We start from the raw sequence: 21900 nt of genomic DNA on the forward strand, positions 1-21900 counted from the left end.
ATGGCGGTGTAGAAGTGCACCATCATTGTCTTTGGCAGGCTGAACTTCTTCAGCTGCCACAGAAAATACATCCTCTGCTGGGCCTTTTTGATGGTGGAGGTGATGTTCAGCTCCCACTTGAGGTCCTGGGAGATGATGGTGCCCAGGAAGCTGAAGGAGTCCACAGTGGTGACTGGGGAGGCACACATGTTGATGGGGGAGGGTGGGGCTGTGCTCTTTCTGAAGTCCACGACCATCTCCACTGTCTTCAGAGCGTTGAGCTCCAGACTGTTCTGGCTGCACCAGGTCACCAGATGGTCGATCTCCCACCTGTAGGCGGACTCATCCCCACCAGAGATGAGCCCAATGAGGGTGGTGTCGTCCGCAAACTTCAGGAGCTTGACAGACTGGTGACTGGAGGTGCAGCTGTTGGTGTACAGGGAGAAGAGAAGGGGGGAAAGAACGCAGCCCTGAGGGGAACCGGTGCTGATGGTCCTGGAGTCAGAGACATGTTTTCCCAGCTTCACGTGCTGCTTCCTGTCCATCATGAAGTCTGTGATCCACCTGCAGGTGGAGTCAGGCACGCTCAGCTGGGAGAGCTTGTCCTGCAGCAGGGCCAGGATGATGGTGTTAAAAGCAGAGCTTAAAAATGTCTGTGAACACCGGAGACAGCGGATCAGCACAGTGCTTCAGCTGCTTTGCAGGGTTTCTGCCTCCTGAAAAGACTGTTGACTTCCCTCTCTGTGATGGAGAGAGGAGGGGAGGGGGTGGAGCTGGCCAGCTCTGAGGAGGGGGACGAAGATGTGGTGGACTGAGGCTGAAGCTGAGCGGAGGAGTCACGGGGGACGGTGTCCGATTGACTCTCAAAGCGGCAGTAGAACTGGTTCAGCTCATTTGCCAGGCGAGAATCGTTTATGTAGTGGGGGACTTTGGGTTTATAGTTTGTGATCTGTCTGAACCCCGTCCAGACAGAAGTGGCGTCATTTGCAGACAACTGGTTCTTTAGTCTCTCTGAGTACAGTCATTTAGCTTCTCGCACCTCCCTGCTAAACCTGTACTTTAACGCCCTGCACCCGGCCCTGTCACCACTCCTAAATTCCTCTTCCTTTTCCAACCTTAGCTGTCTGAGATTAGCTGTGATCCAGGGTTTGTCATTGTTATAAGTCACTCTGGTCGATGTTGGAATGCAGCTGTCCTCACAGAAGCTGATGTAGGACGTCACAGCCTCTGTAAACTCATCCAGATTGTTGACTAAAGACTTCCCTTAAAACCGCTGCTATCCGTTCAAAACATGGTCAGACTTGCCAACAGCAAGATTGCTCAAAAAATTGCCCCGTGTATCATCAACTTTACTCTCATGGAAGAGCATGGAGAACAAGATGGTAATCATGCAGCTGATTATGTAACTCAATCCAAAAAAATCAACTTGTCTAAACTGTAGTCACTATCTCATCCTCAACTGAATCACCAAGTGACTCATCATTCCACCCTGACTCAGCTGCTGAAATCTAGAACTTCACTGAATACTTATAGAGCCCTGACGAAGTAACAAAAGATGTTTACCAGTGTCGCCACCCCTGATAATCTAAAACTTTCTTTATTCCTGTTACAAAATTGATGATTATAAAAGGAATTAATTAGTTATGAGTTATCCCAAACTGCTGCTCCCCAAGTTCTAGCCCTCCCCCGTTAGCTAGCCCACAATATAAGCTATTCAAGACTTATCTGAGGAATACGTCTGTGGCTGTTGTGGCTGTTGCTTATGATGAAATTAATTAAAGCCTTAAACTGCTGAAGGGGAATACTGACTCAGAAAACTGCTGAGGGTCCAGGCTGGCTGGGATGTTGTTTTTTATGTGCTGGAGAACCCGTTTCTCAAGGCAGATCAACAGAATGGCAGTGAGAGCCACAGAGGAGTAGTCATTTAGTCTAGATACTGCAGACTTTACAGGAACGATGGTGGCTGTCTTCAATCAGGTGGGAACTCTCTTGTGACTGTGAAATGTCTTTTGGGTCAGTCACAACTCTGATCAACCATGTGTCCAACCATAGCAGGCAGCTGTTTTCACTGAAAAAGTTCTAAACCCCAGTGCAGTATATTGTATACAACAGGCAAAGTAGAGGTGACCAAACAGGCAGACACTAAATTTTGAAATCTGTTTGATATCAGGGAGATATTCAGGTCTTGATTGTACAAATGGATGCATACAGCAGCTGTGAATGTCATCACAGCTCTCATTTCTGAGTTATAATTACCCAGGTTGGTGATTTTGGTGCAGGCTGCTGTACGTATCCAACCCACTGAATATCTCAATGACTGCAGGGAAGGATTCCGAAGGTGGCACCTCTGAGAGAGTTGGCATCTTTTTACAGGACAATTTGAGGACATGTAATTTTCCCAAAATAAAAATGAAAAAATATTGACAAAAAGATTCTAAGCTTTCATGAATAGATTATCTATGATTGATAATAAAATGATAACTGTAACAAATCTGGCTTGTCAAAACTGCACACTACTGTGTGATTAGTAGAATACATTTGAGTGAATGCTAGAGTCTGATTCCAGTCATTTGTACAAACATGCTGGGAGATAAGAGAGCCCGGCTGATTCTGCTGCTGTGGCTAAAATGTCAGTGATTATAGAGATACAGCATATCAAAGAAAACCTACATATAAATTGTTACTTACATATAAAAACCCACTGTGTATATCACACAGGGGAAACTGCAGGAAGATTTATCACCGTTATTGTTGCACCTTTTTGCATGAGACAAACTTTGACAAAATGTATGACAAATAGTTAAACCAGAGGATATTGCTCCATGTAGCTTCACCACATGCTCTCCAGTGTTGCATCATTTTCTTGAAAAAGTACTGTTGTGTAATGAACTCATATTTATTGCCGTGAGGGTGTCCTGAAATCTCCAGTGTGTCTTTATACAAAGATGTATGACTTTGGCCTTAAATTCCCTCCAGTGTCTTTATCTCAGACTTGGTTTGCCAGACCACTGCATATGGCCTGTATTTCTGTTACACCTCTGCCACTGCTGTCTGGTGGGAAGAGAGAGGACTGCAGAAGATGATCCTGTATGTGCTTGCCTCTCAGCAGTATGTAGTATGACCTGACTTCCAATTACTTAACTATACCAACAGGAACATAATTGAGGTTCCCAGTGTCCCTGGAAACCCTGGAAAATCGAAGAATAGTTTTCCAGTTCCAAAAACACCTTTTTTATTTTAGTGTTTGAAATGATTCATTAAAATCATTTCTAACACTTTTCTCTGAGTCTGACCCAAAGTAAATAGCCATAATGGCTATTTCAGGCAGCAACTGCATAGGGATCTACACTGCCTGTTTGTAGTAGCAAATTACAAAACATTGGGTTGTGCTTCTGAATTTCGAGAAAAATACACTATAATTTTCATTTAATTATTTGACCACCTGGGAGAAACACATTCAAACAACCCATCTTCTTATCACGTGCTGATATCTATTGTGTTAGTCAGTCTAACTAGCAAATTGCCTATTTCCAGCAGACACAGAGCAAAATTAGCATTGATTGTGAAATATCCTAGCACAGGAGTGACACATTAGACCTATTTCTGCGTTTTTCCACTGATTATTTGATTTCTGAGCAGGTTTAATAACTAGCTGAAATAATGTCTCAACTGTCAAAATAAAGAACACAAAACCTCAGACTTCTTCTCAGTCAAAAATAAACCTCAAGAGGATCCACACTGATTTTGGTGTACTATAATCCCAACATGGAGAAAACATACTCTTTCCCATGTGCCGCATTTTACATAAAGCAAACAACATATCAATCCTTAACTACACATTCATGCTGGTTCATTAGAGACTGAAATACTAAGTGCTGAAGTCTTTAAATAAAAGGCGCCTCTTTTCCATTGTATTGTAATGGGGACAGAGGTTTCACAAGCCAAATTTCAAAACAGTAGACCAAACTGCAACTATTCTATTCTGTGAGTAGGTAATTATTGGAGGGGAGTCTTGTGATGGTATATTTTTCATTTGCAGAGCCAAACCAACACTGAATGTATCACACTAACAAGTGTATCACAGTCGGATATATCTTCTTCCTATGTGCCATAGAGCACCATTGTTGTCCAAAAACTATTAAAAACACATAAGTGAGCCACACTCAGGCATGATACTGTAGATACAAAATACATCAAATTGTGTTTTAAAATAATATACCCTAATATATACCCTAACACCCTAATTTTAAGTGTATCAAAATAAACTACTGTATTTTTTGTATTTCAAAAATACTAAAAGTACTTGGTACTCCGTGGTACCATGAAATCACTTCACAAACCTGTTTGATCTATCCCTTCAACAGTAACCCAGCTGATTAAGTGGACAATGTTTGAGCAACAGCTTTTCTGTCCTTAATGAGTCATGCAATAAATCTGACAGGCATCCAGTTACCAGATAAAATATTCACATATCCCTGTGATCAACCAGATGAAGGTCAGTTTTGAGGTAACTAACTGTTTAATATTTAACAGCCTGCTAATGACTCATAACTGTATCCTGATTTAGTTACTTGCTGTTTGGTAATGGAGGGCCTACTTTGAGCTACAACAAACACGAGGGGTGGATGGGTTGGCAACCTGCTGTTTCATGGCGTTGCAGCACAACGTTGTTAATGACAATAAGGCACGGGTGTGTGCATTTAACAAGTTACACCATCTTGTGGCCTTATAAAGTGATGCTGTACAACAACTCTAACTTTTTGTGCAAACCGACCAAAACTTGGCCCATCCCTGGCCACACTGTTGCCCTGGGTGACATGTTCTTTCATTATCATGAACACACACACACTGTAGTTTATTTTGGCTCAATCCTACGTACACCGTCACTGCCACTGGACCATACTGCTGCCCCAGATACTCACTACAGCACCACCTACATCAGAATGCTGTTTGTGGATTTCAGCTTATCATTCAACACAATCTCCCCCATGATATTGGATTTCCTCACAAATAAACCCCAGACAATTCGGACTGGCGGCCACACCTCCTCCACTTTAGTTCTTAACACCAGAGCCCCCCAGGGCTGTGTGCTCAGCCCCCTCCTGTACACGCTGGACACCTACAACTGCATCCCCCGACATGGAGAGAACTGTTGTGAAGTTTGCGGATGACACCACCATCATCGGCCAGATTTCAAACAACGATCACACTTCATATCGGGAGGAAACTCATAATCTTGCAGAGTGGTGCTCAGAGAACACACTATTTCCTCCTGATCGAGAAACGTTTGATATAAACAACAGGGACCAGCTGTCTTACTGTGCCTGTTTTAAAAATAAAACTATTTATTTGTGACTAATTTTTAAAGAATAAGGCTGGTGTTTCCTTACCAAAACCAACAATATGTTAGTCAGCCTTCAATACTAACTTCCTGTTCTTTTTTTCCTGCTTCTTTTCTTCAGTGTTTCAATATGTTATCATATTAACAAGCACTTTGAGCTACATTTCCATGGGGTTACCTTTGTGTCTTTATTATGTACTCAAACACAATAGGTTTGAGAGCAAAACTATTAACACTGTGTGACGCCCTGTGGGGTCGTGAGTGGGTGTGGTCTCTCTCTCTCTCCCTTGTAGATCAAGAGCTCGTTATGGTAACTGGAAGCCCCTGGGCCCAGTGTCTTTTGAGGCTAGACTATTTGTAACCCTGTCTTTTCATTCTGCAGGAGGCTGCTGTGGAGGCCAGGTCAGGCCTCCCTGCAGTCCGGCTCCCTGGTTTCCCCTTTAGTTTGGTTTTCTTTGGTTGGACTATTGCTTTGTGGTATTTATCTTGTTTTTGCATACTACAATGCCTTCACACATACATTCATGCAACCATCATCCCGCAGAGACACTACTGAAACCACAGACTACATACCTGATACTTTAATGTTAGTTTGAAATACCTCTTAATTTGGTGAACTTTGGTTTAAATAAACTAATTTTGTTCAACTTTACCATGGTGAGTCTCCCTTTTGTTGTGGCCTTCTGAGCCAGGTCATAACAACTGCAATCAAAAATGTTTATTGAAAGTAAAATATATCTGTGATAAAAAATGTATTGGTGTGAATCAAAAGTAGTTAAGGATAGAGGGAGTTTTGAATTCCACAGAGAAGACAGAGTGGGTATGTTTACACATAACTCCCATCTTAGTAATAGCATGAATATTATGTTTGAACTGGTGCATGATTGCTTTTGTTTAACAATCTGTGATATTGTAATGCGTTGAAAACAAGTACATCTTATGACACTGAGCTAGTGACTCAGTCATAATAGATCTACTAGTTAGCTACTTGTACTGTTTGTGTTCCGCAATCTAACGTTAGTTATATTGTGATGTGCTGTCCTATTTTATCAGCCTGTAGCCAGATAAGTTAACAACCTGAACCCTATTTTTCCCATGCGTCTATGTGACAAATTGGGACAACATTTTTTTTAACCTGAGTATTGAGCGAGTGCGCTACACTAGGCAGCAGCGAAACAAAGCTGTGCCCGTCCACTAAAGTGCTTGTTTTTGCCACTGACAAGCCCAGATTATTTTTATAAGATTCTGACAAGATTGTGGAAAGCATCCCTAGAGAGATAGACCTTTTTTTTAAAGCATAAGATACTTTAGCCAGAAACAGCCACTATCTCTCTTTTCAAGGCCACCAGTCTCCTTTGATAAAAACAATGTTGGGAGACTTTTGAAACATTTAGCAACATTTTACAATTACTAGCAGTCGGAGTGTCCACAATGGAAACTTTGGACTTCTTGGACTGTGCCATACACATTGAAGAGAACGGCAGCCTCCACATTACAGTACAAACTAGGAGTTATCAGAACCCTACACCACAGAGCATAACATACCAACAAGAGCCCAAGCCCAAGGGAAAGAGTATAAACACCTGAAGGAGGCACTAACAGCTTGTGGATGTCCAAACTGGACCTTTGTGAAAACAGCCACAAAATCCAAGAAGAACACATTTCAACACCACATCTGTGTTTTTTAAATCCAGCAACACGCTAAGACAGATTCTGGTACACCCGAAAGACCACACACTCAAAGACTAGAGAATCAATCAAGTGTATGCTGTCCAGTGCAGTGAGGAATGCACAGACCTGTATATCAGGGAAACTAAACAACTACACACACATATGGCCAGGGTTGGGAGGATTACTTTAAAAATGTAATCCGGTACAATTACTTGTTTAAAAATGTACTCAGTTATGTAATCCAAGTACCACAAAATAAAAGTAATCTTAGCTGATTACTTTTAGTTACTTCTGGATTACTTCAATTCCAAATAGGCAAAGATAAGAGAAGTATCAATGATGTGTTTTCTGCTCAGTGTATTTTTAGAGAAGCATACAATACTAACAAAATCTTCCATTCTCATGAAATCAGAATCCATATTTAAATATTTTTATATGATTTGCTTTGCACTATGTCACCACGATGGCAGCATCTCGCCCATCAATGACAAAAAATGTGTTATGTAGGTATTGTTTGTCATTTGGAAAACCATTTTAAAATGTTGATGACTCATTCTACACTTGTATTATTTAGCGTCCAATGAAAAGATTCTCAATGTGACACTGCTGAAGCATAGAGGTTCTGGGGCCGGGCCCCACTGATTACTGTACAAAAACTCCACTGTTTTCACTGATTTTGGTCAAACTGGATCATATTTGATCGAGAAATATGAAAATATGGAGAAAATATATTCTCTGTGATGTTCCCTGGCTGCTCTGCCTCAACTCTGTGATTCACAGAGTTTCCTGATGGACAGATAGCTTTACTTGTTGCTGAAGGTAGAACACTGCCTCATAGACCATCAGGGAATCCAGTACCGGGATGATTTACACAGAGCTTCTTGATGAATAGCTTTACTTTTTGCTAAACCACTAACTGTATCTGTTGCTAGTTAGCTCGGTTGGTTAGCCGTGCTGCTAGCAGTTCTATTAGCTGACTCAGCCCCGGGTGTCAAGAGCCAAACCTGGCAAGAAAACCACCTTCGTACTTTATTCCCAGTGGTCAAACTGGCCTCGGTCGGTCTCGGAGGATGTGCCCAGGACACTGAAGAAACAATCTCATCTGGCCTCATGTGACAATGCCAATGATGGTTGTTCACACTGGGCCTCAGGAGACTCTAATGACCTCAACAACTCTCATTGCAACAGCTAGCAGCACTAATGAATCAGCAGTATCCATCACCATGATCCCCACAAAAGGGTTAAACAGCTGGTACTCAGTGTCAGTCAATTAAAACACAAGAAGCCTTTTGGATGAGAGGCAAAACGTCTTCAAGTATCTTCAATCAAGTCCAGTTGCCCTTGATTTAATCCTCCTTGGATTATGGAAAATAATGCACCAGCCCAGAGTAACGGCCAGTAGGCATACTTGCCAACCCTCTCGATTCTCCCAGGAGAACCCTTTTTTTCATTGTCCTCTCCTGGTTTCCCCCCGGGATCGCAATTCTCCCATATTTCTCCTGATTTACACATCTTTCTTTTTTTTTTTTAAGACTAAAAGTCCAATGTTTCCACCAAGACAACAATACAGCTGCACCAAATGTTGTTTTTCTCATTAGATGTGTTTCAGTATAGGTCCTGCTCACAAAATTCAGTTCAACGCAAAAAACCTTTAGATTTGCAAAAAAAGTTACATTAATACATTTTAATCACAACTTTATTTTACTTGCAATAAAAACTTTTTGATTGAATTGTCATTAGTTTTGTTCTCAAATCTGTTTTTTTGTTTTTTTTTACAGTGTAATAAAGACACACGTGTAACCCAATACATTTGCTGTGAATGTTGCCATACAAATAAACTTGAACATTATCACAAAAGATTGTGTGTGAAGTGGATCTGTTCCAAGTAAATCAACATGGGAGAGTTTGCCAACACTTTCCCAGTTTCTGTTCCTTTAACAAATTGTACCACACCCCCCAAAATGCAAAGTAGTCTGTGAGAAACCTTGTTAAAGTGGCTGCAGTCCTATGCCAGCTTGTCCCTGCTTGCCATGAATGAAACTATCCCAGGACACAAGTTATACAGCTTTTGTTATTATGTTAAAGTACCAAATCTGTGCTAGGACTAAAGGTGAGTTGCAAACAGAGCCAGTTATTGAACTAAAACAGGAAAAGAGACAAAAGAGAAACTTCGGAGGGAGCAGACACCCAGACGTAGGTGGAGATAACCTTGAATACAGGTATCAACCCTCTTTGCTGTGTCATGATTACCTTGCACCAAAGAAGCACAACACCTCACCCTAGTGAACCATTGCTGGTTTTGGAGGGGAGGCAGAACTCCAGGTATAAATAAAAGGCTTGACAGGAACAGAGGCAGAGAGGGAGGGGCTACAGATCACAGGAGGAACACAGGATGAGACAGCAATACAGACGACAGTAACGGAGAAAGAGGAACAAGGGGAAAAATGTTTGGTGAAGTAAGAGATGTGAAGAGTCGGTCAAAGGGGCTGTAGTGTACAGTGAGAGATTAGTGACAAGAAGTTAGAGAGTGTTTGTGAGTAGGTCTTTCGTCCCTTGAATTTAGTTTTACTGCCAGTTTTGTAACATTTTCCTGCACCAGTCACTAAGGCTGATTCGGTCCAGGCTAGACCAGAGGGACAGATTCCAGCTGACTTATACCTTAAATCCTATCCAAAAAAGACAAGAGACCGTGAGTAAGTGTTAGGCAGTGTTTAAAAAATGACCAAAAGGTTAGCATCTACTCAAAAAGATGGAGCAGTCGCGGTGAATGGACACAAAGTTTGCCAAAATGGGACTCAGTCAGATCCCAGTGAGAAACCGCAGGACAAGGATGACAGAAAGGTGGAACTAGGAAAAAAGGTGACCCTGCTCCGAGGGATCTCCATCATCATCGGCACCATCATCGGAGCCGGGATCTTCATTTCTCCAAAGGGCATCCTGAAGCACTCCGGCAGTGTAGGAATGTCACTGATAGTGTGGATCGCCTGCGGTGTGCTGTCACTCTTCGGTGAGTTGGTTTCCAGGTTAATAATAATAACAAGTTCAGCTTGTTCAGCAGTTTGTGCCATTTATGAACAAATAAAGATGTTAAACTTGGTCTGTATGAGAAACATGTGCAAAAAATATAGTTTCACTACAAAATCTTTTCTTTTTGAAATTTCTTTCAAAAAGTGCCTTTCTATTGCTAGAAGCAAAATTTATGGTTAGTTTAAATTGTGTGTAAAAAATACTCTTCCTATTAAAAATATCTACTGAAGATATTAGTGCAACCTAAGAATAAAAAGCGTTTTTACTAAAACCAAATGTATGTGTTCTGCACGTATTGTTGTGCACATCTGTGTATTGTAGCATATATTGTTGCAGTCTCCTTAAATCCTTCAGTTTTTCCACTGTAATGGAAGGTCCAAGCACATTATCTTTTAATTCCCTTCTTTAAACCCTTAAGCTTGGTGTTTAAGTGCTTTTATTACTAAAGACAAGCTTTATATATTATGATTTATATTTACAATGTATGCTCAAAAAATAATCTTCTAACAAGTTTAAGCTTTTTTTGGGTGTACAAATATTTCCTTTTTATTAGATTTGTATTTAGTGAGATTAGATTCAAGTCAGTATAGTTACACATCTTCATTGTGCCTTTAATGCTTGGACCGCTAACATTCTAGCACCCCCTACAGGCGCTGTAACGGTCTGCCAGACTGTCATATGCAGGATGCAATTTACTGGTAGGGATGGTGGGAATTGGCCTCTTTGTGGTTTATATACAGTATCCTCTACTGAGGTATTTTAATTCATGGCTTCATAGTGATTTATGCTGCTTCATTGACAGACTATAGAAAATATCCACATAAAAATATATTTTGTGTGGTGCAACACGCAGTGGATGACACCTCCACAGGAAAACAGATCCGTCATCAAAGCGGACCGTTTTCTTATTCTGACAACTAGGCATATATTGTGGCTATGTTTATGATGACAGCACGTTGTGCTATTGCATGTAGTGATTGTTTCAGTTTTTTTATACAGAAATAATGGAGGAAACACATGTGTTTTACAATAATTGTTCTACCTGGAGATGACATGCGAGCTCTCAGAGACCAGTGTGGCTCGTGAGCTGGACCAGACAGCAGCCGGCAGCACTTGGGCATCTGGTGGTCGCACTGCTGAGATTAGGCTACATTATAATTCCTAATTCCTTATTTGTGAGAGAGATTTCAGACGTTGCTTACGGGTTATAGCCAGTAGCCTACTATTTACAACATCAAGATCTAGTTTGTATTCACAAAATAGTTTGTCAGGTGGCTGCTCCTGTTACCCAGGAGACTGGTGTAAGTTTCCCGTGTGAAACGAAAAGTCAACATTGATTCTTTTTAGTTTTGTTATGTAAGTTAAGTTATTTTAACCCAAAACATGATCTTTTACCAAACCTGATCAAGAAGTTTTGGTGCCTTAACATGAACAAATTGTGACATTTCACAGCATTAACCACATGCTGTTTCAAGAATTAGGTTTGAAAATTGGTAAAACTGTTTCTGGATCTTTTTTTATTAGATTTTCAAACTTTCATAGATTACAAGTTTTCAGTTTAGAGATATGGCATGATATTCATTCCAAAGAAAAAGGCGAAAGATTCCAATTGTGCAAGGTAAATGTGAACCACATTATGTGAAAAGCCCACACTTTCAGACTTCCATACATTTGCTATAAGCAGAGAAATATCCAGCCATGGTGCTCATGCTTCCTAAAATGAGAGTTTAAGAAAGTATTGCTATGTTTTCTAAATAATAATAATAATTATTATTATTATTGTTATCATCAACAGCCAAAAAGACTGTTATTGCGTGTCTTGAAGTAAAATGTGAGTGGTACACTAAATAAATACTCAAGTCTCTCTCACTGTGAAGTAGGAAGACTCAGTTGTATGATTTTGTTAAGTGGCAGGTTATTTTTCATGCACAATTATGTTCAAGTTTAAAATTCAATCAAGCAGCTTCATCAGTGGGGTATGGTGAGGGAAGAGGGAAGTATCCAGAATATAAAGACACCAGGTGTCTTCCGATGTACATACAAAAACCACATGTACGCCTTTACCCACGCATAACTGGTATTTAAGAATGTGCATACCTGCATACTTCAGACCAGGGGTAAACGTGGTTTTTCACAGAAAGCTGCGGGTTAAGCACATTCATAAACTTTATTTAAAAATATATGAGTGATGAATCCTGAATTTTGAAGCACTTTGTAAACGCTGTTTCAATATGAGCTCTAGAAATTAATCATTGATTATACTTCTGACATTTAATAATGATGACATATCACAGCTGATGATTGTTTACAGCTGACAAAGTCCAGGGACCCCCGGGGTCCTTGAGGGGTTTCCAGGGGATCCCCAGCAAAAAGCGGAATACTTTATTTTCATTATAATTCCATCCATAAGTAGCACATTAACAGAATGTCTGACTATTTTCGTCATGGGTTTCATACGCTTTCTCTAATAAAACATCTAAAAGCAAAAATCCTATCAGATGGGGGACCCTGGGACAAAATTTTATCAAATGGGGGTCCGTAGTCTAGTTTGTGTTAGGTTAGGGGTCCCTGATGTGAAAAAGTTTGAGAACCACTGGTTTACAGGCTTGTGCATGTGTGGTCAGTTTGATTGAGATTTATAAAACAGAATCAGGCATACTTGCCGCTTAATAAATCTGATGAGAAGAAGAAGAATACATAGTTTTATGCATCCGGTCTCAGGAGGATTAAGTAGGTCAACCATGCAATCCACAGTAACTGCTCAAACAAAAGCTAAACATACATCCAAATACCCAATACCTCCTGCAAATGATGTTTATATACAACTAATTTGCAACAGAATATACATGTAATACTACCCGGATTGCATTTTCTATTAACATAATAAGGAAAAGTTCATTAACATGTCTGGCAAGTTGCAAAAATTTTGATAATGAACATATCAGTAAAATTATTACTGATCTGTCATTTGTGTTCTGAAAAAATAAACAGTCTTGCAATACAATATCTTCTGACTAGAGCATTATTATATTTTTATGGTAATGTTGAGAATCCTGCAGCACTTGGTTAAGGTTAGGGAAAGATCATGGTCTGGTTTAATAGAGAAAGGTCAGCAGTGTCTTTTAGTATGAAACAAGCACATTTGTTAACATTTAACCCAAACCTGGACCTCCTCCCTGTGTGGGACATAAATGTAGCGCTTACAATAATAAAAAAATAAAATTTGTCATCACAACATAATTGGGAAACATTTTAGTAATATGATGAATGTCATTTCTAGGAGACAGTGTTGAAATACCGGTGCTGCAGGAGGCAGGCAGCACGTCCAGTTTTTCCACTGTAATGAAAGGTCCAAGCACATTATCCTTGAATTCCCTTCTTTAAACCCTTCCCTGCTTCCCTTCATTCCTATTCCCTAAACTTCTAATTAAAATTCGCCCGCCTAAATCTTTCTTTCTTAAAGTTATGGGTTGAGACCCTGAAAGGCTCTCACAGTAATATATTTGGATATATCATGGGGCCCAGGGAGGGACTGTACATTTCCATAGACGTTTAACAGCCCTGGGAGTGTTCTACCTTCTTGTTTCAGAGTCAGAGCTAATCTGTCACTTCTGTCACTGCAGGAGCCCTGTCCTATGCTGAGCTGGGGACTTGTATTAAGAAGTCTGGTGGACATTACACGTATATAATGGAAGCCTTCGGACCTCAAATGGCTTTCATAAGGCTATGGGTTGATCTCATTGCTATAAGGTAATGTCCGCCGCCTTAACACAAGCTCAATTAAACTTAAAGCTGCATTAATTATTAGTCTACTATAATGTGTCAAATAACTGTCTCATGTAAAAATCGTCCCTAGTAGAGAATTATCACCCAATTCTTCTCTGCTGCTCAGTTCTACGGGGCGTTTTAGTATGTTTCAATTAATTTTTTGGTTTTACAGGCCTAAAACTTTACTGCAGTAGGCAGCAAAAAAGCTCTGATAAAACCAGTTGGTAGGGACAAAAGAGATGAAAGGAGAGTGAATATTGGACTACCATTCATCAGATGGACACAAACTGACTTCAAATGAATGATTATGTTGCTCCATGTCTATTGGATGCTTTAATAGGCAACTGTTTTAAACTCTGACCGTAACGTTTGTCACGAATACAGTGCAGCTTTGGTAAACTGACACGACTCACAGAATTTGTGCCATTTACTAAACTGACCACCTTGACAGTACTGACCTGAACCACAAAAGAAGCATGGTGTGTTAGCTTACTGTCCAGTTGGTGACTGAGTAGCCACTATGGTACCACACTTCCAACGCTACCTATTTCACACGGACATGCAAATTAATGACAAAATGTCCACAGAAACTTGAACCTAATTCATTTCTAAATCTGTTCTAAACACACTGTCTCTAAGCAATAGCTGAATAAACTACTTCTGTGCTTCCTCATTGCACCAAAGCACTGCTGTAAATAGGGCAAGTAGTTATTTATTGGAAATTGTTTAGAGAGATATTATTGATTACAGCTTTTGTCCTCCACAAAAGGAGCCCACAACACCAGGCAAATAAAGGCCCTATCTGGCTGTGACCTTGTGAAGTGGGATAGTGAGTTTAATTTAGACCAGTGAGGTGAGAAAATTGTCCGTGTGCCGCTGTCTGTGTACATAGCCAAGGCAAAGCAGTATAAACAGTCCAGTGGCTATCCTAAGCTGCCCAATTTTAATGGTGGCCTCAGGCTAGCAGGACTGAATGGAAACCATGGGAAATGAACAGACACAGAGAGGCAGAGAATGAAAACAAGAATGAGGGAGACAAAGAGAGATTTCCCCGGCTGCAGCAGCTCAGTGGCTGTTGTGGGAAATGAAGAGGGAAATACTGATGAGCCATAAGATGAGCCTGTGGGAACGGCCAACCTTATTTGATTCTTATTGAAGCCAAGCCTACACACAGCACACAGTCCAACACATGAGGATGAGATTATGGGAACAGTTTGTCTAGGATGATCAGATATTACTATCACACACGCACGCACACACACTGCTGAGCAACTAGATAATACCTGCTACAACCGAAGTTACACGGAGATATATTAGAGCTGAAATGGCCAATCAGAGTGGGGCTATGTTAGGCGGAAGACTACAGGGGTGGCCAGGTTGAAAACTCGGTTTGAAAAATATTGAAGATTTATGAATATGCAAAGATGGTTTGAAAAGGTAGTGGAGAAATATTCTAAATACATTATTACTTATGACTGCAGCAATTTACATTACAGCTTGGTAAAAACACGGTAATAGTGGGGTAATTGTTTCATAATAAAGAGGTAATAAGTAATACATGTAATTTGTGAAGATTTTAGTAACATAACGAGTAACTTCACTTACTTTTATCACCCAGTAATAAGTAAAGTAATATTTTTACTTATTTAATGAGTAATAGGTAACTAGTAACCTTTTCTGAGTAACTTGCCCAACAGTGGTGACGAAATTAAAACTTGACGATACTTCTCGTCATGGGAAAAGCCGTCTCACCAGACTCACGCAATTGTGACTTTTACACTGTCCTGCCACACATCAATCTTGTCACACAGTGAAAAACAAATGTATGACTGATAACATCGACTCGTCTCACAAATCACCTCCATCCAGCTGATGCGACCCCGATGTACGCCGTCAAGAGTAATAACAAATAAAGATAGTAACCCCCCTCTCACGCTGTGAGTCGCAGCCAGTTTGTGATCGAGTGGTAACAGAGCCTGTAGAGTTTTACAATATAAACATCTAAAAACTGAGGTGCAAACCTGCTCTTTTGGGGACTGTGAGCTGCATTTTTTTTCGGAGGTGTTGAAGTTAACGTGTGGATTTGTGGTGAGATTTCTGCCTGATCAGAAGTCTCTCCAGTTAGTTTCGTTTTCCACCTCCTTGTCTCATCCATTACAGTCCCTAAGGGGGTTCTGAGACGGTCTGAAGGGGATACAACCATATCAGCAGAGCAATAATGTAATGCACAGCGGGCAGGTAGACTTTGAAAAATATTATGAGTTCTCATTAAAGGATGATGTTATTCTCATAATATTCTGAAAGTTTTGAAAATGAGCAGAAAACCTGCTGAAAAACAGGAGCTATTAAAGTCCAGGAGTTTATAATGACTTAAAATGAATCCATTTATCACTGAGGTGAAAAGGTGCCACATGCACATTTAAAAAGGTTACTTCCCCAAACAAAGACACCAAGTGGAGGGAAGACTAAATCATATTTTTAGATTTTGAATTGTCACCTGCCACCCTTCTGTGTTTCCCTTTACATAAATCCTAACATATGCACCATATATTGATGCAGAAAAGGCAGAAATTGGTGCAAATTAAGTCTTTAATGCCCACTGAAGACTTCTTAAAAATAGTGTTAAAATCTCGTCTTGTCTCGATCTCATGAACCCATTGATGTGTCTCATCACACCCCTAATAATTACCATATTATAATGCTGTAATTCATTCTCCCCTGTGTTCCAAACATTCCCTTTGTTTCAAGGTATTTCTCTACAAATTATATTTAATGCTGTGACTTGTTACTTTAAAACACCTGAGGTAGTTTCTGTGTAATGACCATGAATCAGGGCTGCAAAATGCTGAACTACCTGTTTCTATGACCTTCAATAAGGACTAAACTACCTGTTTCTATTTCATGGTAACATTCTCTACTTCCACAATGTAGTGTGACATATGTTTTACAAACTGTTTACTTCCTGTCAGCTCTACAGTAATGTTACCATTAACACTGTAGCCTACATATTGCTAATAGTATTTACCGTTTCTTTTTGTATTTAGTATTTTTGGTCATTTTGATAATCACCACTGTGTCTTAGATGTTAGCGACACTAGCTAGTCACTCAGTGTAGCACCAAAGTTGGCCTGATTTTCATAGCTTAGCTAGCTAATGTTAGGTCGCCATGGCTGTTTTTTTTACAATTGGTGCTTGGAAGAGCTGCGTGTGAAAAAGAGCCCTGATTCAGGGTTATTTCACAGAAATTAACATAGGAGTTTCCACATTCATATTTATTCAGCTGGGCTATAAAAATAGTTTGACTTTTTAAAATAAGTTGATTGTTGCATGTCTATATCTATATTGTAAAAAAACCAAAATGTAAATGCTGAATTACAAAGTTTACAATTTTATGATTGCTCTAAAAAGATTGTATTAAATCAGTAAGCCTATACTTTATATTTATACTGTGTACAGTAAAGCTGCATTCATCAATTTTTGGCCACTAGCGGGGGCTATAAAACTGCATGTCATGCTGACAGACACTCTGACACACTGCTACCATGTTAGCAAAATATTTTCCATTTACAAATCCAGATGCCAGTTTTATCATTTGTTTGGAGTGGTGTGAGTCCACCCACCTGATGAATGTAATTCCAATATTCACTCTGCTTTCACTGACATGTAGTCATTACTTTTAGTGTGAAAATAAAATGATTGACTTGTATTGACATGTTGAGTCTACCTTTTCATGTATGTGTGTGTCCCCAGGCCTGCAGCGATGGCAGTCATCTCTCTGGCCTTTGGTCAGTACATTCTGGAACCTCTGTTCATGCCTTGTGTCATCCCCCCTATGGCTGTCAAACTGGCTACCGCCATCGGCATAAGTATGTATACCTAGACTACCTTTAAATGAAAAATTGGTGTAATAATAATAATGTGACGATATATCAGGATGATATTATCTTTCTGACCTGTTGTAACCTGGAATGTAAATGACAGGAGATGTACGATTGCATGAAAACAGGAATCAAACTGTACAGTTATAGACAAGAGGGGGAGGAAGGAGAGCCTTATGTCAGCTATGACAAAATGAAAAATAATATGTAAAAATTCCTGCTTATCTTAGCAAACCTCTCCATTAAATATAAACACAGACCACAACATGAACAGACAGCAACTCTGCAAAGATGTGTAATACTGCAGTACTACAGTGATTCCCTCGAAGCAAAACTGAAATCCTCCCATAGGAACATACACAATGTCCAGCATAATAAAGCCAGTTTCATGAGTTATTTAGGTTTTAATTGGGTTAATAATGGTGCAGTATGTGTCAGTGTAACATGGTGCAGAGAGCTAGTTCTGTGCACATTCTGTCCTATATTTAGGCCAGGTGCAAGATAACCACCTCAATGAAAGAACATATGGAGAGTTAAAGCTCCTAAAACGTTATGGTGCTGAAAAAGGGGCAATGATCCAACCTTACCAGAACTTCATCAGGCAACGGGTAATTTATGCAAACGCAAACTGATCATCCAGCTGACGACTTGGTCAAGTGGTAATATAAAAAAATACAACAATATGACCCCGTAGACACATTATCAAAAGTAGTTGCAAAATAGTTACAGAAATCACGAAATTCATGCATGTAAATTACTTGAATGTATAAAGATATTTTAAAAAGAGCGAGACATTATAATCCGACTCCTCTTAAATTGAGCAGTCCAGTAGAAATTTTGCACAGACCGGAGACCCACAGCACTGACACATTGTCCAGACCACTTCAGCAGTGGTTTTCTGTCATCCATCTTATGCATGTCTGAGAAGCAGATGTGCTTCTATTTTGATCAGTCCAGTTCTCTAAACAATGTAACTTTACGCACATAACTGCGACCTAAAGTGTGTTTTATTTTAAACACTAATGAGAGTGCACAGCAGTACTGCTGATCAGGTCCAGTGCAGACAGTGGAAGACTAAAGCTGCTGCTGTGATGCCTTTGCTAGGTGGCCAGTGTAGACAAGCTGTTAAACATGTGGTTTAGTCGGGTCTGCAGGATTTTGATGTTTATATTTGCTTAAACAGTTCAACTGCTCAACCCTATCACTAGACAAAAATAATCAATTCAACATTACATTCAATTTTGTTAATATTTTTGTATTAAATTTGTTTTTCTACAATGTATGGTAGAGATTATGGAAAGACCATGGTTATGGCACATAGGTTAAGTTAAAGGTTAATTCAGGCAAAGATCACGGTTACAGATTTGAAAAAAGCGATCATTAACAGTCAAATTATGATGGAACACAATCTTCGGTCTACACATTTAAGTCAGACATGTCCGTCCACCATCCCGACCTCCAAGTCTTAAAACTGTGTTTTTCTCCATGAAGGATACGTTATCTTCTGCACTGGCACTGAATGTTGTCACTGGATATAAATTGTGTGCTGCAAAATTGTTCAGTAGGAACCTAATTCCAAGTGGCCGAATGTAACTAAGTACGTGCTTTACTCAAATATTTCCATTTTATGTAACATAGTCAAATATTCAATTAAGATATTAAATAAGATTCCACTTGCACAGAAATCAACCACTTGTTGAGAATGTAATGAGATGATACGGCCAACTATGTTTGGAAACGCAACGAACAACACGCATGGATTTTCAGTATAGTATATTATGTTTTTACATGGCTCTCTGTCTGTGCCTGTAGCTTCTGTCATGTACCTGAACAGTATGAGTGTGACGTGGACAGCCAGGATTCAAATCTTCCTCACCTTCAGCAAGCTGCTGGCCATCGCCATCATCATAGTGCCTGGAATGTACCAGCTCTTTAAAGGTAAGACACCTTCATCATCATCATCATCATCATCACCGCCTCTAATGGCAGGAATCCACTGACTCTGGTTACGGCACGTTACGGCTGCACCACGGTTATTGATTTCTTCACAGCTCTCTGTGACCCCGTTTCATTCCCTCAACTTCAGGCTACATTTCCCACAAAGAGCATTTCAGAATCAGAGCGTTTTGCTGCATGATTTTGCTGACATGGTTAGATTTTGTTGATTTGGTAATCAATCTGTGCATTTTGTGCTTTTACTATGATTAAGTAGGCTTCGTAGTTAAACGGTTTCTTTCTGTGTCTGTTTTAACCGTATTTGTTGTTTTACGATCGGGAGTCTCCACAGGGTGTTTTATTTTGAAAATTGACCGGATTCTCTATGCTGTTCGGTGTCTGACTTCCTGCCTGGTTCGATCTGCTCTGTGCTGCTTGACGCGGCTTCCGTCAAAAATAGACCTGCTACCTATTGTCTGCGGAGCGGAGAGCCGCTTCAGCCGCTTCTGGTGGACTCACGAGGATTGGCTAGAATGGCCGGGATAAGCTCTGGCAACCGTAGTGCAGCTGTAACGCACCATAGCCCGAGTCAGTGGATTTTAGGGGTAATGGCCTCTATTAGTACTATAGAGGCCCAACCACCCCCAAGAGTCCTTAGGACATTTAGTGTTTCAGGAACATTCTTAGACTTCACACAGAGCGCTCAGCTGCAACACATTAGCATGGCTTACCATGTCTCACACAACAACATGCACTGTAAATATAACCTTAAAGCCTTGCAGGCCGTGATACACAGCTGCTCACAGCAAGCAACAACTCAGGCATTTCCCATGTGACAGTTTGAGTCTTTTAAAAAAAAAATTCTTATAATTAAACAAGGAATAGCCCAACACACAGAAAAGTCCATAAACACATTAATATTGAACCAGGAAACCAAGATGACCAGACACAAAAGCAGTTGGAAAAAAGGAGAATCACAGTGGTTTCATTCTTAAAACAAAAGTGAATGGGCAAGGAGGGACTCCAGAGGATTGAATTTCCGTAAGCAGGCAGGCAGGGAACATGAGCACGGCAGGCAAGTGAAAACAGGACAAAACCAAACGAGGCAGATCAGCAAGAGCTCCCCAGAATCAAGGATCAAAAAATCTAAGGCACAAGAAAAACACAGGATGTCAGAAAGACACAGGAATCAAACATTACAAAATACTTGTGTTAGCACTGTGCACCACAGAAAGTGAACGGACAATCTGGGTTTGCAAGGGTTGATTGTGGAATTGGCTTCACGTGACCTTCACTGATGCACGCAGAGAGGTGCATCGCCCATGCAGGCACAAACAGAAGACTGACAGCTGACAGACAGAAACACTGGGAGAGGAAAACATAAGAAACACTAGGAACAGGATTGGTGGCATGGCCAGATCACAACACGTAGGGCAAATTCAAACAACCAGTCAGCAGTAGCCATATCATGTGGTGTGGACCATAACTGGGCTTATGATAGGGATCTTTTTTCAGGTCAGTAGGTAAATAACCAAACCTCCAGAAACAACTCCTCTTCTTTTGTGCAAGACACACTTTTGAGCAATTAAAAGGAGCTTGTAGTGTGATGCAGGGAGATGCAATCTTAGCGGGGGAGGCCCAAGAGGAAAACACCAGGTTCTATTTTAATATCCCACTAATTACCTTAGAAATACATGCCCAAAATCTGGAGGGTAGTTTACACTCCCAGAAGCAATGGAAACATGTCCCTCTATTTTAGGCTATAGGAGACAGCAAGCACCTCACATTCCTTCCCAGATATTTAGTTATATCATGCCAGACTCTGATACTGTATATAACAATAGTGTGCTTTATTTCTTAATCCCTTATTTACATTAAAAGTGACCAGACTCCATAGGGAGTACGGAAAACAAACTCAGGAATCAATACAAGTATCCCTGCAGGGGATATTAATGAGACTGATGCGACCAATCAAGGACAATGGTCACTCTAGATCTTTAACTTGTGCAAAATCTAGATCAAAATTAGGTGTTCACAGATCCCTCATGTTGCAGGTTTGACTTGAAACACTGGCACCAGAATCCTGGAGCACTGAGAAGACCACATTAACACTTCACTAGAAAGAGTTTTGGCCTTGAACTACTACACCACTGTCGATCACATGTCGTCTGGTGTGGACAAGAGCCAGGTGCCGGGAACTTAGACCACACCCACAACTCAAACACACTCTGTCACACTGTCACAAGGAAGGAGGGAACAGATAAAAAAACACAGGAGAACACAGAACGCAGCTGGAGTCAT

The 21900-nt window shown here is 40.4% G+C and overlaps 2 protein-coding genes across 3 annotated transcripts in view; one reads left to right on the forward strand and one right to left on the reverse strand.

The window, feature by feature from the left end:
• setd7 (SET domain containing 7, histone lysine methyltransferase) overlaps window positions 1-21900 on the reverse strand; it is a 519573-nt gene that overhangs the window by 331776 nt on the left and 165897 nt on the right. The window lies entirely within an intron of this gene.
• The window catches only part of slc7a11 (solute carrier family 7 member 11), a 30356-nt gene continuing 17504 nt past the window's right edge, over window positions 9049-21900 (forward strand). The window contains exons 1-4 of the mRNA XM_046031396.1: window positions 9049-9998; window positions 13642-13768; window positions 17537-17652; window positions 19477-19602. Coding sequence (XP_045887352.1) covers window positions 9710-9998; window positions 13642-13768; window positions 17537-17652; window positions 19477-19602 — 658 coding nt within the window. The 5' untranslated portion in view covers window positions 9049-9709. The remainder of the gene's footprint in view (window positions 9999-13641; window positions 13769-17536; window positions 17653-19476; window positions 19603-21900) is intronic.

Source organism: Micropterus dolomieu, linkage group LG19, assembly GCF_021292245.1.
Source record: "Micropterus dolomieu isolate WLL.071019.BEF.003 ecotype Adirondacks linkage group LG19, ASM2129224v1, whole genome shotgun sequence".
Classification (NCBI taxonomy): domain Eukaryota; kingdom Metazoa; phylum Chordata; class Actinopteri; order Centrarchiformes; family Centrarchidae; genus Micropterus; species Micropterus dolomieu.